The 23,156-nt window shown below is 39.7% G+C and overlaps 1 protein-coding gene across 1 annotated transcript; it reads left to right on the forward strand.

Moving 5' to 3' along the window:
* The first annotated feature begins 39 nt into the window (after positions 1 to 39).
* On the forward strand, positions 40 to 22,557 carry TAF15 (TATA-box binding protein associated factor 15). The gene is made up of 16 exons (XM_005240559.4): positions 40 to 189; positions 4,206 to 4,242; positions 5,365 to 5,413; positions 5,612 to 5,702; positions 5,781 to 5,898; positions 8,635 to 8,918; positions 9,761 to 9,875; positions 16,695 to 16,729; positions 17,331 to 17,363; positions 17,944 to 18,053; positions 18,599 to 18,728; positions 19,978 to 20,067; positions 21,421 to 21,505; positions 21,595 to 21,680; positions 21,785 to 21,887; positions 22,186 to 22,557. The coding sequence occupies exons 1-16, from the start codon at positions 180 to 182 to the stop codon at positions 22,223 to 22,225; spliced, it is 1,416 nt and encodes a 471-aa protein (XP_005240616.1). The 5' UTR covers positions 40 to 179; the 3' UTR covers positions 22,226 to 22,557.
* The last annotated feature ends 599 nt before the right edge of the window (positions 22,558 to 23,156 follow it).

Here is a 23,156-nt window from a genome sequence, read left to right on the forward strand (position 1 = left end):
TCCCCCCTCACTTCCCCAGGCGAGTGGTAGGCGCCGCGCACGCTGATTGGCTGCCGGGCCCCGCAGTCCGCGCGAGCTGCGGGTGCCTCAGTGTGCGCGCGGCCGGCGCGGCGCTCGGGTCTCTCGTTCTTTCTCTCTCTTCCCCGCTTCTTCCCTTAGCCCGGCCAGCGGCCGCCGCCATGGCTTCGGGTAGGTAATTCCAAACCCGGGAGGCTGAGGGAGGCGTCGGTGGAGGCTACCGCTTCCTGTCGTCAAGCGCGGGTGGTGGGCGCGGGAAGGTGGGCGAGCGCCATGTGGCGCAGGGGGAAAAGGCCGCGGCCATGTTACGGGGGAGGCGCGGCCCTTCCCCCCCTCACGCCGCTCCCCCCCTCCCTTTTCTGTCCGGTTACCGGCCACTCCGCGCTCCCTGCCGGCGGAGAGGGGGAGGGGAGCCACGCCCCCACCGATGGGCCCCTGTGGGGCACGCCCCCTTTCTCTTGAGCCCACGCCCCCTCCCCGGGGAGTGCCGGGCCTCTCGGTCCCGCCCCTTTCGGGCGGGGGCGTGGTCATCTAGGACACGCCCCGTGTGTCGCAGTGGGCTGGGGGGCGTGGGGGCAGAATCCCATCGGGGTCGCCCGCTTGGATCCTGCATGGGGTGTAGGCCCCCCCACTCCGTGTGTGGGTTCCCCCCTTTGAGTTGGTGGGAGACGTGGACCCCATTTTGGTTCGTGCTCCCCTTCTTGGGTCACGGTCGTTCCCCCGTGTGGGCCCTGCCTTTGGGTTGTGTGTGCCCCCCTGGTGTGAGGTGCGGACCCACCTTTCAGTCATGCCGCTCCCCAGCGCGTGGTGTGTGTGCTCCTCCTTTGGGTCAACACCCCTGTGGAATGCAAACACCCCCTCCCTTGGGCTGTACCCTCCCTGCCCCCAACATGGGACCCACCTTTGTGTCCCAGTATCTTCTGCATCTGCTCTGCATTGTGTTCTAGCAGCCCCCCTCCCCTGCCGAGGGCCCCAGCACAGTGGAGGGGGTAGCTTCGTAAGCCCCTGCTGTGGGCTAAGAAATGCACTGGCTGTAATTCTTTCCCAATGGAAGCCTTTAGGAGAGCATGGAGACAGTATGTTTGCTGTCCCAGGTGACTTAACGCTGCCCAGGTTCTCCTGGGGCTTCTGGGAGCATGTTGTGTTGCTGCTTCTTCATCCTATTTGAGCTGAAAATGTTTTGGTCCCACCTGCACTGATGCCCTGGGAAGCTGTGGGGTAGGTGTTGTACCCCAGAATGGGAGATAGAATTCCAGGGCTCTAAGTGCTACGTGGAGCAAGCCATGTTTAGTTAGGGCTGAGCCATTTTAGTATTGTCTTATGTTACATGTATGAATGATAGAGAATAAAAACAAAATAAAGCAAGATATATTAAAGGAACCCCTTAATGCAAGGCATAGTTCTTTACTGTGAGAAGAAAACATGTACTGTTTCTTTGTACAGTACCAAAAGTACTGTAAAATGAGTTCAGACCATGAATTCTTCTAAATATTATTAATAAAGTTTGGCAGTAAAACTAAAACCACTTTTGTCCCAGACCTCAAGTAAGTACTAGTCAAGCACCTGAGTGTCTCCTCTGTTTTTAACTCTGTGGTGATGCTCAAACAGGAGATTGTTTTTCTGTTGAGAATATTACGGAAGCAATACTGCTTCTTTATATGAATTAACTTTGTATGAGATGTACGCAGCAGATTCTTCTATCTTAAGGGGAATACGCTTCCTGAGCAGTGCACGCAGTGACTAGTCTTCCATGCCCCACTGCATCCACAGGGAACTTTTCCATAAGCTTTTTAAACATTCGGAAAAAATGTCTGCGTATCCAGGAATTTCCAGAATAGGCTCTCTGTTGTTTCCAAAAATATTTAGACTCTTCTCCCTATTAAGCCCACCAAGGTAAGTTGATCAGAAGTCTGTAGGCTAAGAGGTCCAATAAAGAATGTAGAAAAACGCGTAAGTAAAGGAAACTCAGTTCTGAGTCTGCATATTCATATTTTACAGACTTCTTATCTCATTGCTTTCAACTTTTTCCAAAATTTTGTGGTTTGGCAGAAGTTCGTAAGGGAGAAGCTAAAGACTTTAAAAGCAGTCCTTCAATTTATAGCTAATTACATCCTTACTCAAGAACTCTTTCTGATACAACCGTTGATATTCTTTGCTTTAATTAGCAGCATTAATGACTTAGAAACTTTGGAGTTAAACTGTAGTTTAAAAATGTGGTTACCTATTTAGTAGTAATCTTTGAGATCATTTCAATGAAAATAATGTAAAAATTTGACCTTTGTCTCATTAAAAACAATAAAGACGCTTGAGTTGAGCTTTTTATGTTTTTTTTAATTGCTTTTTATTATGAAAAGGCAATGGAATATTTATGTAGCGGTGCAAAAGGAGGAGAATGTTTCACATGAGTGGAACTGCTTTACGGGATGTGTGAAACAAAATATTTTATCTCATCTTAGCTTTTGCTAAAGATTGCTCTTGCAGAGTATGAAATTTGATGCTTTGTGTTGCTTTGAGGAGATACTTTACCATTAAAAATGCTGCTTTGTGTCTGAATAGCTTAGATGGTATGCTCATCTTGGAAGCATATACGCATGTGTTTAAGTATATGTGTAAGTACTGGCAGGATTGGATTTAAAACCAGATGAAGGAAATATAATGAACAGACTTTCAGCAATTTGATGAGTGTTTTGATTGGAAAATGGTTATAGTTGTTCATAGTTTATGACATTTACCCTGCATGGTGATTAATTCTTGGTTTCATTTTTTTAGTCAGCTCTAGGTATAGAGGTGAGAGAGAGAGCGTGGGGGAAAGACTGAAATCAGGGATGAAAACAGGGAAGTTCCTGATAGTTTTTATTAGACCACAGCACCACAATATTTTTACAGATTCTTGACATGATTTGAAAGGAACAGAGAAATTGCAGGGCTGTTACTCAGAGTGACAGTACTGGTGAGGCTGGGAGAGAAAGGAAAGTGTTTGGGTTTTGACAAGAAGGTGGGAATTCAAAGCAAAAATGTCAAGAGGAATTGGGACTCCTGCGTAGAAGGTGAGATCGTCAGAGTCCATGCAGTTACGGAGTTGGTAGGGTGTAGAGCAGCTGGTGGTGTGTGGGTATCTCTGAAGAGCTGAAGCCTGCTGATGACAATCTGGATTCTGAAGGGCCTGAGGTTGGTGGAGCAACGCGCGTGTTGTGTTCTGTGGGTCTGCATCCCTTACCTGCAGCAGGCTGGGGAAGTTAAAGCGGTAGGAATGTGTTTTCCCCTGCATAGTAAGAGCTTTTAACATGTCAAAATTAGCAGTAGACAAGGAAATCCATCATTGCGCAATTAGCAAGATAAAATAAAAACTAAATCAGTAAAGACAAAGCCACCTTATTTAAGAACTGAATTCCAGCCAACAGGTAGTGTTTTTCTTAACGTTGATAGCTTTTACAAATTAGGTGCTGTACTTTAAATAAAAGTCAAACTATTACAGTGAAATATTTTTCTTTCAACTTGAGGTCATACTTTGAAATCTGTATTCTTCCAATGTGTTTCAAGAATAAATTTCCTTGATAACTGATGGTTACATTAAATGGAAATAATATTCATAATACCTGCCTGGATGACTTGTGTAAATTAATTTATTCTCGCATGGTTTGAGCTATCCGTAATGTTCCTCCTTTTCCAGTATGAGAGAAGGGAAGTGTTGTGGTTCCTCCATCTGTGATTTTACATCTAATTCTGCCTTGTCTGTGCCCTTTTACGGGGCACAGCTTTCTTATGGCATCTTAAAAAGGGGTTCAATAGGACTGACCTACTTAGCTTTGCCTGATTAATTAAGCTGCTGCATTCTGTTCATTGATGGTGGTGCTGTATTCGATAGCCATTAAAGGGGTTGTACAGTTCTGAATATTTGAAGAGGTGCCTTGAAAATGGAATGCAGGGCCTTCAAAAAAGGAAATTCAAAGTGGCTATACCTGTGTTGTGTCCCCTGTGCCCCGCATGTCTGTGCTCCGGTTCTCCCAGTCTTAGCATTTTCGGTATTGTTAATAAGGAGGAAGCTGTCTCATTCCACAGGGAAAATAGTTGTGTTATCCAGTGTACTTGAACCTTTCTCCCTTTCCCCAAATTTCTTCCTCTTGTAGTAAGCAGAGGAATAAATTGTGAATTGGAAGTTCTCAATATGACTCTACTTCTTTTTCTAGATTCTGGAAGCTACAGTCAGTCCGGGGGCCAGCAGAGGTATGTGTGGGTTTTCTTGCTGTTAGCGGTTGTATCTGCAAAATAAAAGGCCATTTAGTATTCCCAGCATGATGTTAGAATCTTTGGGCATGATAAGAGTGTTTATGTTGAGTTGTGGGTGCAGAAAGCTTGCTGCCCTGGGCCTTTATTAAACTATCTTACAAAACAGGAAAAAAAATTTATATTCCTGAAGAGAAGACAATAAGCAGGTTTAAATTGGAGTGACATCTTTTAAAATAGTAAGAACTTTTGAAATGTCGTGAATATAGAGAAATATTTTTCATGTGACTGCCTTAAGCTTGTTGCTAAGATTTTAGTCAAAGGTTATACAAAGGTAAAGATGACAGTCCGTATAGATGTAAAATTTTATTTTTCCATTTTATTTTCCTGTTGGAGGGAAGATTTTATTAAAACCCTCTGATAACTGTTCATAATTGTGAAATTTAAGAGCCAGTTCATAAAATGCTGTGAGTTTTAGGGAGGGTGTTTTGTTAAATCAGTGAAATAAAAGTTTTTTTATGGATGTATGAAAATCACAGCTAGTACTGACTCTGCTGCTGAAAGTTATGAGGTTCTATGCATATAGCACTGCATGAGCTTGAGTTTATATCTGAGTCTGATGTGAGTTTCAGCACATGGCTCTTCTGTCAGTTCACGAAGTTTTAAAGTGGCAGAGTAACGAGTAAGTATAACCTAAAGCTGGTGCAGTATTTGATGGTGATGTTATTGTTGAATAGTCCAACAAATACCAAATTGACAGTAATAGATTAAAATTAACTTTGTAAAAATATGCTGAAAAACTTCAGATGCCTTGGTTTCACATGATAGCATTTTCTGTGATTCTGAAGAATCTGTCAAACTACAGTGAGCCCAACTTTCATGTACTTTAAATTATTACTTGAAACGACAGAACTTAAAATAAGCTTTTCTGGCTTCTGACAGTCAGCTATAGTAACCATTAATTTATTGCTGCAGTTCTGATATGCCTGCAGCTGCAGTACTCGGATTAAACACCTATTCTGGATTGAAAAGAAACTTAAAATAACACCAAAAATACCTTTAACTTCCCAATCCATGTGGTGGGCATTGTAAGCATTTACTAAATGCATTTTTCTCTTACAGCTATTCTTCCTATGGCAATCAGAGCAGTCAAAATTATGGACAAACACAGGTAAGCTGGAAAAAAACGTTGTGTCTTTCAAAACAGATGTTCTTGAGTGAAAATAATTGTTCCTGGTTGACTGTATCTGGGCCAGGAGGAAGTCCATTCTCAGCTGCGCTTGACATTTGCAGTCATGTCTAGCGAAGGAAAGCTGCAATTACCTGCTGTGGAAGTTACACTTATTTGAGTACGTTTTTGAAATTACAGGGATATTCTGGTTATGGGCAGAGTGGAGACAGTTCCTCCTATGGACAGAACTATGGAAGCTATCATGGGAACTATGGACAAAATCAAACAGGTTTGGCTAGCTTGTTATATTCATTGGCAGTAATTAAAAGGTGAATATTTACTAAAAATTTTCTTCCTCAATTTCCAGGTTATGGACAAGATTCCCAGGGATACGATGATGAATCCAGTTATGAAAATCAGAATCAGAGCTCATACAACCAGCAATCTTATGGCAGTCAGGGGCAGCAGAAAGGGTCATCTAGAGGGTAAGGAAGCAGAGATTAACGGTATCTGTTTAAAGTACTGCCTAGTAGCTGTACGTTCTTAACTAATAGCTAAACAAATTTCCTGCTATCATTGCTAAAAAAGGACCAACGTAAGAAAATCCATGTTCTTCAGACATTTTTAATGCCTGAAAGAACAGGAGGTAAAGGAGGAATAACATTTCTTTATATGATAGATGCAGTTTTGAAGTCAGGCTGTGCGAGGAGATAAACTTTAGAAAGTCTTTGGATAGTGACTACAGTAATGAAGGGTGCACTTAGTAGAGAATATTTTGATGAGGGAAAAGATGTATTGAGTACTCCAATCACATTCTTTTGTATAAACTTACACTACTCTTTTATTAACTTCAAATAAGCTGTTAGCAAGGAAGTTCTTAGCTGTCCTTAGACTTGCAGACTTATCTGAGAGTGCCTTTATTTGGTGAAAGAAGAAGAAAGAACTGAGAAATGTCTTTAAGAATTTTTTTTTTTCCCAACTAAGTAGGGTTCTCAAAACATTGTATTTTTGTATCCTTATCAATAACTTAAATGTACGTATGCATACTGCACTCTGGTTTGGTACTTCATGCTGTTGCAAATGTATTTTACTTGTTAAGTGATGTACTCAAATTGGTTTCAGGAGGATTAATCATGCAACTTTGAAAGTATGTTGGAAAATGCAACCCAACTTCCCATAACAACTTAGAAGGCCACTTGGTGCTAGAATACCTTCATTATCTAGTTTACAAGCTTTGTGCGTACACCCCAAGGTTACTGCTGACATTAGATCTTCATCGAGGATCCTGTGACCTCTTCAAAATACACTGTCCTGTACTAAACATCTTTCTGTGTCCAAGGTCCAAATATTGTTGTATTTTTTTGCAAGCTGATAAAATATTCTGGATTTCAGCAAGCCTGTACTTGGTTTCTCTTTTCGTAGCCATTACTACAAAACATCTTAATATAAACAAGCAAAGTCTTTTATCTGTCAGCAGTAGGTGCCGTGACTCAGAGTGTCCTTTTCACATCCCTTATGAAGGCCAGTACATGGTTAAGTTTTGCTTTGCTTTGTTTTCTGAGCATTTTTAAGAGCTGTACAAAGGAACAGGACTAGGCAGTAATGTAGTTCTTAACTCTGTAGACATCCAGTGGGAAAAAAAAAAAATGCAGTAGAGCATAGATTGTCCAACAAGCTGGTTTTGATTAAGACAATGTAAAAAAAGACATTGGAGGGAAACTTCTCCATGTGTGATTGTAACGAGTAAGGGGAGACAGACATTAAATGATAGCAGCTTTGAAGAGGATGGCCACAAAATTGTAGCTCTTGCATCTTAGGGGGAGGCAGGAAGGAAAACAAGCAAATAGTGGATGTTCTCAATGATGCTGTCTTCATTGATGATGATGCAAAGGCTAAAGTGGAGCTTATTTTTTTTAAGTGAAGATATTAACAAAAAATCTTTGCAAGCTCTTTGTCTCTTGGATTAATTACCTTCAAGCTAAGGTCTAGGTTAGAACTGAGAGCGAGCAGATCAGATGGTATTTACACTATTGGGATATTTTGAGATTGGTTGGACCCAAGTGACTTTACATCTTAGAGTGCTTTGAAAAGCTGGTGGAAACTTTCTGTAGGCTCTTAGATTTGTTTGTTTTTCTGAGACATTTTGGCTAGCAAGTCAGATTGCCAAAGACTGGAGCCTGGCAAATGTTAGTGCCTCATCTTTTGAAAAACGGTGGAAGCAGGGAGGAGGAAGAGAAGAGAGAGGGTGGCAGAGGTCAGTGATTAATTTCAGTTACTGAAAATACAATACAGTTGAGTCACAGTTAAGTACCTGGGGGAAAACAAAGGTATGAGTAACAGCCAGTGTTTCCTGGACGCAATTTCTTTCTCATAAATCTGTATAATGTCTTGCTGTGAAAGAGTAACCCAACTGGAACTAGTCTCTGGTGTATCTAGATTTCCAAAATACTGTTGTTTCTACCTTGGATACTGATGTAGCCTAGGGAAATACAGCTTAGGTGAGATTTTCTTGTGGTTGTTACAAAGTTGTTATTAGCCAGAGAAGAGTTAAAACTCCCTCTTCAAATGTATTGCTACATTATGTTGGGAGTATCTTAGATGCCATATTGGTCGATGTTTCTGATGAAAGTGGGTGGGATAGTATATGTAGATGGCACTAAAGTGAGAAGAACTGCAAGTATGTTAGAGGACATCACAAGAGTTAGAAAAGTTCTTGGCCAGATGGTAGAACCCAGGAAAATATAGGTTGCAATTCAGTGGAAGGAAAAGTTTTGGGAATTTTTTTTTTTTTGTAGGGGGCAAATATCAGCAGCACAATACAACACGAGCAGCAGGTATCTTCCCTGCAATTCTGTAGAGAAGGGTTTGCCATTTAGCAGGACACGGACTAGCCATCAGCTGATGTCATGCTCCTGGGGAGAAGGGGGGAAAGCAGGCGTACTGAGATATGTAAAGGGAGTGATGCTCTTAAATCACATTTACAGTGGAAACTGAGGGTATCTTGAAAGCAATGGTAACTTACAGTTTTCTGCCTTGCTTTTATAGGAAGCCATATATATCCCAACAGAGATGAAACAGAGTATTTTCATATCTGTATAACAGAAATGATTGGGAGGTAACTGTGACTAGGAAATTTTAGCAATGTCGTGAATTTTCAGCCATTATTTTGCTCTCTATTTTGTGAACATTTGGCTATTAATACAAATTCTGTTTATTTTAAGTGGAAGAGGCTCTTATGAACAAAAATCAAACTATGGTCAGCACCAAAGCTCTTATGACCAGCAGTCAAGCTATGGACAAAACCAAGACTCTTATGACCAGCAGTCAAGCTCATATGACCAGCAGTCGGGCTATGGCCACCAGGGCTCATATGACCAGCAGTCGGGCTATGGCCACCAGAGCTCGTATGACCAAAAGTCAGGCTATAACCAGCACCAAAGCTCATATGGCCATTCTCAGCAATCCTACCAGTCTCAGAAGGGAAGCTATAGCCACAACAGCCAAGGTAAAATTCACAGGTTGAATTGAATATTGGCTAATAAGATTGAGCAGAAGCACTGTGAAATGGTTGGATTGTCTTTCACAGACAGTTGATTTGATGAATAGTTAAAGCTTTTTTTCCATGTTTATATTCTTGGGGAATGTTTTATTTGTTAAGACTTATCAAAACATTATGCCAAGATGAAAAAGTTTGGGGCCCCAAAACTGTTGCATTTGCGTTTGTTGGAGACAGCCTTGCAGAGTCCATGTCCCTGAATTCTGCAAATTCTAGATGGAATTTTCTTCGTAAGCTATTTTGAATACTCTTCCTGCATGAGGGCGACACATCTTGATCAGTCATGAAGAGCTTTTGCACTTCACATTCCAGCTTTACGCTGTGTAGGTGAATTCTGAGATAGAAGGGAATGAGAAGTTTAAGATCAACCCTTTTTTGCAGTAACTTCACACCAGTGGCACAACCCACTCTCTTTATCCTTGTTCTGTCTTCAGTGATGTCTCTTGCAAACTGGGAAGGCTATGTGGAAGTAGGATGAAAAGTGTATTTTAGATAATGTGTTTAATGTTTGGAAAATTGAGTGTAATTAAAGTACAGAGTGTTTACATTCTGAGATACCTCGTGGCCCTGGAAGCCAAGTGAGATAACTGGAACAAAATCAAACTTTGCTCACTGTCTTTGTGGCATAGATAATGTAAGAGAGATTTAGGAGTTGATGCTTTCCAGATTTAAATGGCAGGCTTGGGGGGAGGAGGGGGGACACATAAAAATTGTATGGTGGGAATTTTCACTGCACTGCAGTTTGAACTACAACTTCCTCATGTTTTATTTTGCTTTACTCGTTCCTCCAGATGATCGTCGTGAAAAGAGTAGGTATGGAGAAGATAATAGAGGATATGGCGGGTCACAGGGAGGAGGTAGAGGGGGATATGACATGGATGGAAGAGGTCATATGTCTGGATATAGGTAAGTGATCTCATTCCAGTGCCTGCAGTTCCTTACCCTGGTTTCTTATTATTTAGCTGTTTTAAATTTTTGTTTACTATATGTCTATTCCTAATGTGGTTCAGATTTAGATTTCCAATAATGGAAATTTTCTAAAATTAAACCTTTCTGCACTGCACAGAAATGCATTCTGCCTAGGAAAAGCTTTTAGGTTCAGTTAGATTGAGACCAAGCATTTGATTGCTGTGACACACAGCTGCATTTTATTTACACGAGTTGCAATACAAAATGTGCCTGAGCCCATCCCTTGAAATAAGATATTTTAAAACCTGTAAAAAATTGTTTTCAGTGACAAAGAAACCAACAGCCAGGGATTGAGAAAGTTTTAAAAATTCATAGTTAAGGTATTTAGCAGGGAAGTATTTTGACTTTACAGTGACAGATCATCACACTAAGGTTGGCTAATTATCTTTCTGCTTCCTAAATAATTTGGGAATAATTTAGTAATAACAGTACTTGTTCTTTACTGGTTTTTGCCATTTTAAACTTCTAGTAAAATACTGGTTTTATTATTGGTTCAGCTGTCAGTCTAAACACACTTATTTTAGGTAGATTTTAAATACTAACAATACTGTTACCCCTTCTGCCATTGCCTTAGGCCCTGTTCCTGTTAAGACAAATTATGCAGGTATTGAATTTTGCAGGTGATTTCATGCATAGGTCTGAGAGATTGGGACTTTTGCTTTAAATCCTATTGAGTTAGGCCTGATGACATTATTTATTAATAAGCTATCACAGCTGGCTACCTTGGATATAGTTCTGTGAAATGGTTGGGGGTGTAGGGTGCTCATTGATGCAGGGTAAGAACGTTGAAGCTTCCAGTGAGTTTTGAGGTGCTGCTTGTCAGCAGCGCTTGCCCTTTAACAGGCTGCACGTTCTGGGGTACTGCTGGAACTCCAGATGAAAAACTCTATAATTATACAATGCTGTTTGTTTGAACTGATTTAAATTAAATAAAATGATCTAACGATATGTTAATACTGTTATCTTTTAAAACATTTCTTTCTAAACTGTATTTAAAATTTGCCTGTTTCTAAGGTCATCCCAAATTATACCTTATGGCTTGCTGTTTTGATGACGTAGGTGGACCCTATCTCTCTTAATTAGGTGTGGTTAGTTATTTTATATTAGTTTGCTGGGGTTTTATATAATAGAAACCTAACTAGCAAAGTCACTTCTAAGTTAATTTTGAGTTAAAACTGAACAATTTTTTTTAAAACCAGCTTTGCTGTGTGGATGAGGGTTTTCCATATTCCTGTGGTAAAATCTGGGGTTTTAAAAACATTTGTTTATAGATGAGCCCTTTCCAATAAGAGGAATGAATGTGAGCTTCAAAAAACTGACTTTTGGTTGATCTTACCACTTTGAAACAAACTTCTGTTTTTGCAAGATAAAGCAAGATAAATTAATGTCTGTGAAAATAAAGCCTCTTCCCATATTTTTCCAAAATGTAAGAAAAATTCTGTTCTCACATCCATGTAGATAATAGTACTTCAGTGGACTCAAAAGCCAAGACAAGGAAAAAAGTGCAGGTGACTGGAGAAGTGGGAGAAAAGACAGCAAAGTGGGAAGGCATTGATTAGGAAGTCTGCTTTTATTAAGTGATGCAGTCTTTAATGCCGTTTGCAGTGAAATTTTTCTGGAACTACAGTGTCATGTATGTTTGTTCAGTCTGTTTGCATAATTGTGATGGAGGATGCTGCTTCTGACATACCTATTTTACCAAAGTCATGCTTATTAGAAAGGTGTAAAAAGATAAATTAAATAACAAACTGTATAGTCAAGGGGAAAATAACTTCTAGTAATGTAATAAATTGTGTTTAGTCCTGTAAAAATGTGGGGGTTTAGGGTAGTGTTTTGGGTTTATTTCCTTGGGTTTCTCTTTCTGTTATTTTTATTATTTTCTTCCCTTCCCTAAAAGCAGCTTTTGTAGGAATGTCAAGTCTATCTCCAGTCACTAGTTACCATTTTGTTTTTTACTTCGATCACATTTTAATGTTTAACATTAAATGATGGAGATTCCATAGCCATCAGGAAATAATCTTACCTATGCAGATACTTGTACTGCTGTAATAATGTAGGCTTTGACTTTTATAGTGGTTAGAAAATGTGTAAATTATCAACACCCAAAAAAAATTGTTCCTTGACATTACAAAAAAAGTTAATAGCTAACTTGAGATCATAGCGAATGAATCTCTTGTGTTAGCTGGTAATAAAAATGTCGTCTCGACTGGCATTTGAATGCAGAGAGAACTTGTTGCAGCTTATTGTTTGTGGGCAAGAGCTTTACCAGTCATTAGTGTTCTTACAGCTGTATCCTAACCTACTCTGTAGTGCTGGGCCATCAGCGCATCCTCTTTACAAGCATCATCACTGACTCGCTGCTGTCCTTGCGATACAGTCACTTTGGCTGCAACATCAGTTCTGTCTCAAGATTCTTGGAGTTGCATTGGCCTGTGTAAACCTTATCCTGCACCTAAGACCTCTCGGAGCAGACTGCAAGTGCAAAAAATTATTCCAGAATACTTGGGGCAAAATCAAATGAGCTTTTTTTTAATTTTGAGAGCTTTCATTTCTTTGAATAACCTATTACAAAAGTACTTCAAAACATAGTTGGTAATGCTCAGGGATAAATTGTTATTCTGAAAACCAGAATGACTTGAATACATACTGGAATGAATGCTTTCAGCACTCATTTTTCTTTTGTGCCTGTGCAGAGTCACGCAGCTCTGAGAAGAAAATATCTTTAGAAATTACGGTTCAGGTTCCCTAGCTGATGTTATTATGGTAGAGAACAATTATTTTTATATGCATCAGATGTTCATTTTTTAATCTTAGTAATTTAGGGTTTCAAATTTGTTCTTCAGATACATTTTTAATGGTCTTGAATTCCATCTTTTGGGATTTTAGTAGAATTTTTCCTTCCTTTCATATTGAAACCTCAAAAATTGATGATTTCACTAATTTGTGTGCTGGCTCAGAAGCAAATTTTTTTTTTTTTTATTTTAAGCCCATAGTGGAATAGTCTCATGTTTGAGCTCTTTTGATTAGAAAGCAGGTACACCAGGTCTTGAGAATCCAGAGTTTTACTCTTAAGTTACTCTTCCAAGTTTCCTTGTAGAATTAGTCCTTTTGTTAAGAGTCCTCATCTGAAAAAGAAGGAATTAATTGCTTAATATGATTGTGGAGCCATATTGTTTTGGTTAAACACGTGAATGGGAAATACCGTAGGAACACAAAGCAGGTTTGTTTTCTTTCACCTTGGGGAAGGCCATTCAGCAGTCGGGTGGGCATACCTGTGACACTGCCCTTCTTGTAGTGTCTGGAGATGAAGTGGGAGCAGTTTTGCCTTTGAATCTGCTTGTGCATTCTGTGTTGGTGGAACTATATAGGTGCAGTTTAGAAAAGGATTTACCATTGCGTTAGGAATTGTCATAAAAATCCTAACTTTGCTCAGCACAGGTGGTTACCCCCCGCCTTGTGCCGATTTGATGCTGATGTAAATCAAAGTTACCTCTGCAGCTTAATTGCTATTACAAGTGGGAATTAGCTCATTGTGATATAAAGGAACTACAGCTTGGTGCAAATGTGTTTTACAACAGTGCCACAGTTTGTGTTCAGAGTTAATATTTTAACTTGTAATATATATATATATATGCTAGAGCTTAACCTTATATAGACTTTGGAAAAACATGAACAGAGGTGATAAATATAGGCAGAAAAAAGCGCCATCTGTCAGTGACTTTATTGGTGCACTAAGCATTCCTTTCTCGTTTGTAAAAATACATTCTTATGTATAACTCCCACACGCTTGGTGAGACAGATACATGTTGGAGGCTGAAATTTGGTTCCTGGATTCTTAGTGCTGCTTCTGCCAACGTTGGATCGCTTTTTAAAAATACCTTTCTTGTATCTGTAGTGGTGAGCTCTTCCTGTAGCTGTGGTTTAAATTAAAGCTGAAGTAAGCAATGTTCAGGTGGACTCCATTTACAGTCAAGTAGGTGATGTTTAAATATATGACTTGAGTATAGGAGAAAAGAACATCTGATGACGTTTCTTTCATAGCAGTAAGTTTTTGTCACTATGAATGGTGCCTTGGATCCATTCTGGCTACTTGCAGTTCAGTCTCTATTTTATTGGTTTTGTGGGTGGCATTGCTGGATTTTAGGTACCTGTTCATGATTCTAACATAGGAAGCTAATACTCCAAACTCCATCTGGTCACCCATCTATTTGGTCTGCATGCAAGACTGGTAAAGGAGTAGAATGTGAAAACACTGTGGGAATTAATTCAGTTATTGAAATTGAGACTTGAATTTTGGGTGTCAGTGAGGGGTAGACCTGAGACTGTGGCATCAGCTGCTTGCAACCAGTTTTTGGTTTTGACTTGCTGCCGCATGTCTGCACGCCTCCTGGGGATCTTGGGTAGCTTTGCCCAGCAATCTCAGGAAGGTAATACATTGCAGCTTTATAAATCACGTATGAAATGTGACTTAAAAATGGAGGAATTCATCTATCGTCGACGTATCTGTCACTGAATTGATGCAGATTTTTGTTGGGTTGATCATGTGAGACTGGGCGGAAGGTAACATGCTGAAGTGTAGTTGGGCAGAAACACATTTCTACAGACATTCATTAAAAATCATGGATTGTACTTGCTAGTATGGGGCACAGAATTACTATATCACAGACTTAGGCATTTGACTATGACTTCCTTTACATTTTATATATCCAGCTCTATCACTTCTCAGAATTGTGGTGCGCACGATTTTTTTACCCCAGTATCTTAGCGAAGTCCTCACTCACTTTCTGTAAAATCCTAGCGGTGTTGATCACAAAATTACTTTTTGTATGTTTTTTGATTGTTGGGTTTTTCTGATTTGTCTTTGCTACTATATACTTTGAAATTGGAAAACATAGATGTTCTGGATAATGCTGTCCTGATGAATTGGGACCATTACCTAGGGTCAGGAAACTTCGATAATGTTTCCATGTCTGATGTATTCAATCTTATCCTAGAAGAGCAGGCATCCTGCTGGAAACTATTGTGTCATAATGAAGGGTGGTTTCTTTTTTTTTAGCTGAAGTGAATTGGAGGTGGCAGAAAGGTATTTACACTAAATCTTATGATCACCATTGCACTTGTGTCATCAGTCCTTGAAAATAGCCAGCCTTGAATAAAGACCAGCTCTGGTGCATGTAACATTCATTCATTTTACCTCTTTAATGAGCAGAATGTATTGCTTGTGAGTAAATGCCACTGCAATTTAGCATTTGGATTTTTTTTCTGTGGAGAAGCAGTTTAAAATCTGCAGCAAAAATTTATTCTAAGAAAAAGTCCCAGTAGAAGTGATAGTCTCTCATGACAAATATCTAATGCTCCTTATGCATACTGTGATGAAATGTCACTCTCCCTTCAAAGAATGTCTCTCAATCCAGTTTTGGTAATGCTTATTGAAACCTTATCTTGTTTTTTTGTTTGTCCCTCACTTATGGCAGATTTTCTCTCATAAATATTAAGGAAGTACCTTCCATTCATGACTTTGCATTTGCTGTAGCAGAAGACAGATATACAGAGTGCAGAAGAAGTTGCTCCCTGATTTAATTTCATTGCCTTTTTCTGGGGTGCTTCTGTCCCGTGTTTGGACTCTGATGTGTTGATAGATAGGTTGAACTAAATCCTGGAGTGACTTCTGGTTGTAAAGCGCATTGGTGAAGAGTCTACTCATGCACAACAGTTCCAGAGTCTGGAGGTAGCCCTCTCTATCAGGGTTTGAACTTACACTGCCTTTATCTTAGCTGCTGAGTGTGAAAGCTGTCAGGATTAGGTGAACCTGCTTAATTTTCAGGTGGCAGCTGCATCCCCCGCGCAGAGGGCAAGCAGGCAGTTGTACGTGGCAGTATGGGACACTCCTTGTGACATGTGGTTATTGACTGTCTAAAAAAATCCAGTGGTTGTGTTTTTCCTGAAGGCTTTGAACATTGATTATATTGTGTTCATAACATGGATGCAATTAAAAATGCTGATGTGAAAAATCCTACAAGTACGAACATTTACGTTGAAAAGAGCGAGGGTTTATTTTCATGCACATAATTGGCAGCGTAACATCCTGTTTAAAATCCCCTTCTAACCTTTGAAAGTTGATGTGTGTCATCTCTTAACTTGGTCTACATTTTGTGCCACAGGTTTCAGAATGAATGAAATAAAACTTCACGGCCTCTGCTTTTGAAGCTCACATACACACACCTTCTCTGTAATGTCAAGTGCTAATAGTACAGTAGGTCCCCACAGGCCCTTTCTCAGAGAATGGCTGATAATGCTAATTTGTCCCCAGTATATAAATGCTTAACAATGGAGGTTAATTAACTTCAGCTCTCCTTCCTTCTAGGAAAGTAGCAATTATTCCAAAGGAGCAATTAAATCTACAATTAAAGCCCATTAACCTTCATTAAAATAATGCTTCTATTTTAAAACCCAGTTTTTAGTAGCAGTCATTTTGGCTTATGGGATGGGAGAAAGTATTGAAATAACAACATGTGTATGGGTTAGTTTAAAATACTCTTCAGGGCTTCTCTTCTCCAGTGCAGCACCCTGTGAGATTATTCACTTTCATGTAATTTAATCTTTGAACGTGAATGAGTAGTGAGGAGAACGTAGAGATGGTGCTTTAGCTGCCAGACAGTAACTCTCAACTTGTGATCAGTTAACTGTAGATTGAGCCTTGGGCTCAGCACATAGAGACTTAAGGAAGAAATCATTTCTTCAATTTTTCCTCTGCAGTGGTGGTGACCGTGGTGGCTTCAAAAATTACGGTGGTAAGTGCCGAGTATCCAAAAATGTTTCAGTGGAAATTCTTTATAAATCTAAAAGCCACCAATATCTTGTTACTATCTAGTAGAAACGTTATAGAGTTTTGGTGAGGCTGGTGTGTTCATGAGTTTTTAATAGCCAAACTTTTAGCAATAAACTGGATTTCTACTTTGTCAAATTGCATGAAAGAATTTGTGGAGACAGTGACGTTCACCGGATATTTTTTCTTTTCTGTTTTTAATTTTTATTACAAATACTACTTAGGTACTAGAGGTAAAAAAAAAAAAAAAAAAAAAGAAAATGGTAAACTGCTTGGTGATCTGACAACCAGCATTTTCAAGATAACACCAGCATAGCATCAGTGTGGCAACTGCCACATGCTGCAAGTTAAAGAACACGTTAACGTCCTACAGACATCTTCTGTTGAACGTTTTAATCTAAATATTCTCTAAATCTCTGTTAATGTTTTAGATCTTAGATGCCTTGCATACATACTTTAAATATTTTCTTGTCTCTAAAAAAGTCACTTGAAAATGTTTTGCTAAAAATAGTCTTTTTTTCTTTTTTTTTCTTTTTTTTTTTTTTTAAAAAAAACTTGTTTCATAGGTCAGAGGGATTATGGACCGAGATCAGATGCTGGTAAGAAGACAAGCAGTGGGTGGGAGTGTATTGTAGCTTTTAGGTCATGGCTTTTAAAATGTATTTTTTGAAAGATGGATGTGGCTGCAATTCCCATGGCTCAAAATAAATCTAGCTAAAGCTTGTCTTTCTTGAAAGAAATATTTTTTATTAAAGTGCATGCAAATTTGTGGATGTTTTTTTCATGCAGCAAATAAGAATTTGCTGATAAACTTTGAACCTGCTTGAGCAAAGCAACTGCTTTCACTGCTGTAACACTTCTGAGAAACTCGTGTTATTTAAAACATACGCTGCTTTGGTGGGTTTGGATGTCTGAGCTGCATGGACAAGTTGAGTGTGTGGTAGACGGCTGGTCAGCTGTTGAATGTATTCCATCTCTAATGTACCGCAGCATCTGAAGGTGCTGTGCATGCTTTTTTGAAGTTGATGGTGTTAATTTCAAAATTATGGTCTGTGCTCAACTTTTTGTTTTATGCAAGATGTCTTTGGGATTTACGGGTCTGCTCCTGGGCTTGAGCTTAAAATGTGCCTCCTGTTGTTACCACAAAACGCATGGTAAATGTAGCTTACTCTTCCATAGATTCAGAGTCTGACAACTCTGATAACAACACTATCTTTGTGCAAGGACTTGGAGAGGATGTTTCAACAGATCAAGTGGCAGACTATTTCAAACAAATTGGCATTATAAAGGTATGTGAAATGAGGAATCATTGGTAAGACGGAAGAGAACTTGCCGAGCTAGTGTATTGGAAGTGTACTGGTATCATTCAAGGCAGATGCTTGCTCTGACTCCCCAGCAATTGTAGATAATATTTTTATCTGGGTTCCCAGATGACAGATCATTTGTAATCTGGCAGCGCTAGCACCTTTTTTCTAGTGATATCTAGATTGCTTCATATCTCTTCTTTAGTCTTTATAACCCTTAACACTGACACTCTATCTGTTGTACCACCCTCATACTTCAGCAAGTATGCTTCTGTGTTCTATGGCTTTTTTTCTGTTTCTGCAATTCTAAATTAGGGCTTCTGCACCTGACCTCATTTTTTGTTAAAACTGGGCCCATCATTACCTCATGGAGTAGAGCCAGGCATTATCCTTCGGTCAAAAGCATCTGTTTCTGCAGGCTAGCTCTGAGAGAATCTTCTTTCTGATGATACTTAGCCGTTAACAGTTTATGCTTTGAATTGACTTTACCGGTATTTCCCCTATGCCAAGCGTACAACCTTTCTTTTCAGACCAACAAAAAGACTGGCAAACCTATGATAAATCTTTATACAGATAAGGATACTGGCAAACCAAAGGGAGAAGCAACGGTATCTTTTGATGACCCTCCTTCTGCTAAAGCAGCGATTGACTGGTTTGACGGTGGGTGCAAGTACCTGTTCTTTTGGTTATTTATGAATTTTAACAAGCAGTGGAAAAGGCAAATTAATAACCTTACGGGGAAGCCCATGCTGCTTTTTGTATGGCTTTTGTTTTTTGGTTTGTCTTTTTTCACACACACCCCCACACCATGGTATCTTGTATGTGTCTACTGGTTTTCTGTCATTTGACCAAAATGTCATTGAGACCAAAAATGTGTAATCAAACTGTGTTAGGGTTTGCTGCTGTACCTCGGTCATCCCTACACAAAGTGTAAGAGGTGGGGTTCATGTCTTGAACATAACTTCTTGTTCAGACCCATATTGCCGTAATCTGTGTTAGCAGCCAGAGGGATTTCCTACAGTGTTAGTATTGATATTATTGGTGTTGTAGTAACATTTTTAGGGTTTGGCAGTGGTTGTGGTAATCTTGTGCCAGGTGCTTTCTTCTTCACTGCGTATATACAAGGTTTATAAATCGGTGGGTTCAGTGGAGAAAGAAAGCAGATCCTAGAAATACATTGATCTAAAAGTTTTTGAACTTGCTGCAGCAAACAGTGATACTCTTGCAGCAGTAAACTTGAGCTGGAGCAGAAAGTGCCTGCTCCTGTGACCTTGTATATTTGCAGAACTTTGGTAATATTGGGCAGAAACAAAAGGACGCACTCTGCATCTGCTATGAAATGGTAGTGTGTAAAAAATCTGGCATGGCGTGCTATTTGGTTTGTATTTTGCTAATAAAATACAAGTGACTTGTTGAGGAGCAACATGCAAATATGACTCCATTAGGCACACATGCGGTCCTGTTTGTTCTGTGATGAACCTTGTAGCTATGAAGAACTGAGACTTTATACGTAAAAAGTTCATGTTTTTCACTTGAGAGTATTTGATTTTTTTGCTGGCTGTTGAATTGTACCAAAGCCTTGTTGCCTGGCTTGGGGGTAGAACAGAGTTCTAACATCTGAACTATTTATCCATTAGTGTGGCCAAAAATCTTTTAAATGTTTTTATGTGTCTAGTTTAATTGCAATTTTCAGATTGCATTTAAACTAAGAGAAATATCTGTGGGTTTATGGAGAACCGAGCAAACAGATCAGCATTTGTTATGTCACATTTGGACCAGTGCTTTCAAAAATAAGAGGCTTACTGCAGCCTCCCTGTGTCTTAAGAGCTTTTTGTTCAGTCTGTTCTTCTGAACTTGCTGGTGTGTTGTTGGGAGCTGTATAGATCTTTCTCTTACTCTTTTTCCACAGGAAAAGAATTCAATGGCAATGTTATCAAAGTCTCTTTTGCAACTAGGCGGCCTGAATTCATGAGAGGAGGTGGAGGTGGCGGACGTCGAGGTGGGACTAAAATCTGTAGAATCCTTGTTTTTGCGTAGTTAGATGTTTTTTAACAGTTACCAGTTTATAAAAGAGAAGTTGACTTTGAAGCAGTGATTCGTCAAAGTATATGGGCCTTTGGAATTCTGCCATGAAAGAGAGTAATAAGGATTGAACCAAGTTAAGTAAACTGAAATCTGTAATCTCCTTTGCACAGCACAGAATTTATGCTTTCCTTTTGAACTGGAAAGTTCCCAGATCGTGTCTGAGCATTGTGTTTAAAGAGGTAGCATAACAATGATGTTGAGGCTGTACAGGTTCCACATGGATAGGTGTGAATTCTCAGTATTTGTTTATTACCTCAAAGCCTCAAGATACTCTGATATTTCCAGATGGTATCAAGCAGGGTAAATTATTCAACAGCTACTGAGTTAGAGCAGCAGTTGGATGTCTGACTCCTTTAATTAAAAAGATGTTAAATGTCCCTGATTCTTTGCATAATACAGTTTTGTCCGTAATCTGCTGGATATTAATTACCGTTTTACAGGAAGCATGCTTTGTGCCGTGACTGTCAACAAATTCTAGTTCTTAAACCAGGCAGTTTTGTAGGCTGATAAAGTGTTTCTTCAAAAACTTTAAACTTCAATTGGTATAAAAGTTCTTAATCTTTGAAGTAGAAAGCAAGAACTGCATTGTCCCTGTGCTTGTCAGATGTATTCTGGCATTAATCCAGACATTATTTTTTTTTGTTAAATTTTTGTTCTGTGACATAAGTCTGGCCATATGTGATATCGTTAAATCTGTATGAAATTTTATTAATTGCACATAGTGGGTTTATATTTATCCATTGGCAATTCAAGCAGATCAAGTTTCCTTTTACTGCTCAAAAAGAATTTCTAAAAAACATATGGTGGAGCAAATTTTTCTGGCCACCATGTGCTATCCTTGCTTCTTACTTTCCCCCATCTGCCCAAGTTATAAATCTGTCCGTACAAACATGTGTATTTCAGCTATGCAGATACATTAACTTCAAGATATCAAATGCTGTTGAGATTTGGCGGTGGCTGAACCTTCTGTTGTCATTTGCCCAAGTCTTCTAGCTAGCAGTTAATCAGCTAGGAAATGCTGAATTCTGTGGTGGTATGATTTTATTTATTATTTTTTTTTTGTCATTGGCACTACCTGCTTCTTTCAGGGTTCCTAATACGGTTTCAGAGGCTTGCCTAGTTGGGGATATATTTACATTAAACACTTCATCCTTCCACCTGAAAAGTCTGTCTGTCACTTGGGTTCTGAAGCTGGTGACACTCCTTTAATAATTGTTTCTCTTAAACACTTCCCCACCTTTTATTCTTATTCTAATTTTGTCTACAGGTTCACGAGGTGGATATGGAAGAGGTGGGGGCTTCCAGGGTAGAAGTGGGGAACCCAAAAATGGTGATTGGGTTTGTCCTAACCCGTAAGTGTCATCTTAATCGGGCAGTGGGGTTTCATGTATGCTCTCTGAGTTTCTTAGCAGCTTAGTCTGGGAATCCTTGTCTCTTCTAGGGCCTGTGGTAATATGAACTTCGCTCGCAGGAATTCCTGCAACCAGTGTGGTGAGCCCAGACCAGAAGATTCACGTCCATCAGGAGGTGTGTAAAAACACCTGCATCTCTTCTGAAGTGTTACAAGTGTTAATGTCATTTGCAGCTTTTTGAAAAACCTGGCTGACGTATCGGTTTATGTTTTCCTCCAGATTTTCGTGGGAGAGGTGGCTATGGAGGAGAAAGAGGCTATCGAGGACGTGGTGGCAGAGGTGGAGATCGGGGAGGTGGCTATGGTGGTAAAATGGGAGGAAGGTAAGCAATTGCTTTGTCCTTGCTTGATTGTGGAGCGTACGGACTGTGGAATTGATAGGAATTGTGGGAAAGGCGGTGTTTATCTGTGCACACACAACTGTGCTGTGAAAATATTAACTACTGATAGCTCGTTCCGGAGAAAATAAGTCAGTTTGCTTGTTGAGTGTGGTTTGTGAGCATTTTTGGATAAGGCTATGTAAACATAGAATACGCAGAAGTTGGCGTAGGGATGTTTGACTGAAGGGACTGTTTATTATTTGCTTAAGGGATTCCTTATAACTTCTTGTTTCTCTTTCAGAAATGATTTCAGAAATGATCAACGCAACAGACCATACTGAAGACCACTGTGAATGTTTTGTTTGTCTTCTTGATACGTTTGATAGTGAAATTGCCAGAGTTTTGCCTGCCGCTTCACCCATGGCCTCTTTGGATAGTGGGATTGAGTGAAACTAGATTTTTATTTTGGTGGGAGGGACTGGGGTGGTTTGGGAGGATTTTTTTTAAGCAAGACATTGAAATTTAATCTTGATTTCAACATTCTCCTCTTTTCTTCCCCCACCCGTACCTTTTCAACAGGCCCTAAGGAGGAAAAGGACAAACTGTAAAATATTGCCAAAAGATGAAGTGTTTTGTAATACAACAATAAATGCTGATTGTTTTATTTGTGAAATCTTGCTGTTTCACAATTACTTCAGTTGCGTGCATTTCCTTACATAGATCATACCACATGAAGACAGGAAATGAGTAGTAAATTAACTAAAAAGTTTGAAATTGCACTGCTGCTTTGACCCTAGCTATGTGCATTTGCTAAAACCTGCAGTTAAGTCAGTGGTAAGCCTACTTGCTATCTGTGCCCTCTGTCCCAGACTTGCAGACTTGTCCCCTGCTCCTTTCTTACGTCCTTCAGAGACCGAAGTCCTGTGTTGCCTGCACTTCTTGCTACACATGCTTTGGTGTGCCCAGCAACCTTCCTGAGGAGCAGGCAGATGGCAGTGTGTTCTCGTGCTGCCGAGGATCATATTGTGGCCAGGCCAGGCCAGCTCAAAAACCAAGGTGGGATGGCTTTAAAAAAAAAAGTAATTTGCTATAGATTGCTGTACCTTTTAATTGCTGCTTTTGACATGTGAGTGATGGTGAACAGGCGGTGTGTGCACCTGTTTAATCTTTGCGATAAGGTGCAGGTGAGGTTCAGTAGACACATTGTAAGTATTTGGGATTCAGCACTGCAGCCAAGGTTTGTAGGCTTGGGGTTAATTAGCGTTTGGGGTT

This window comes from Falco peregrinus, chromosome 2, assembly GCF_023634155.1.
Source record: "Falco peregrinus isolate bFalPer1 chromosome 2, bFalPer1.pri, whole genome shotgun sequence".
NCBI classification, from domain to species: Eukaryota; Metazoa; Chordata; class Aves; order Falconiformes; family Falconidae; genus Falco; species Falco peregrinus.

What these genes read in the sequence shown, in the direction of transcription:
- TAF15 (XM_005240559.4), top strand. An exon ending in CTATGGACAAAATCAAACAG is followed by an intron (nt 5,703 to 5,780) that starts GTTTGGCTAGCT and finishes CTCAATTTCCAG; the next exon opens with GTTATGGACAAGATTCCCAG. An exon ending in TGGACCGAGATCAGATGCTG is followed by an intron (nt 17,364 to 17,943) that starts GTAAGAAGACAA and finishes ACTCTTCCATAG; the next exon opens with ATTCAGAGTCTGACAACTCT.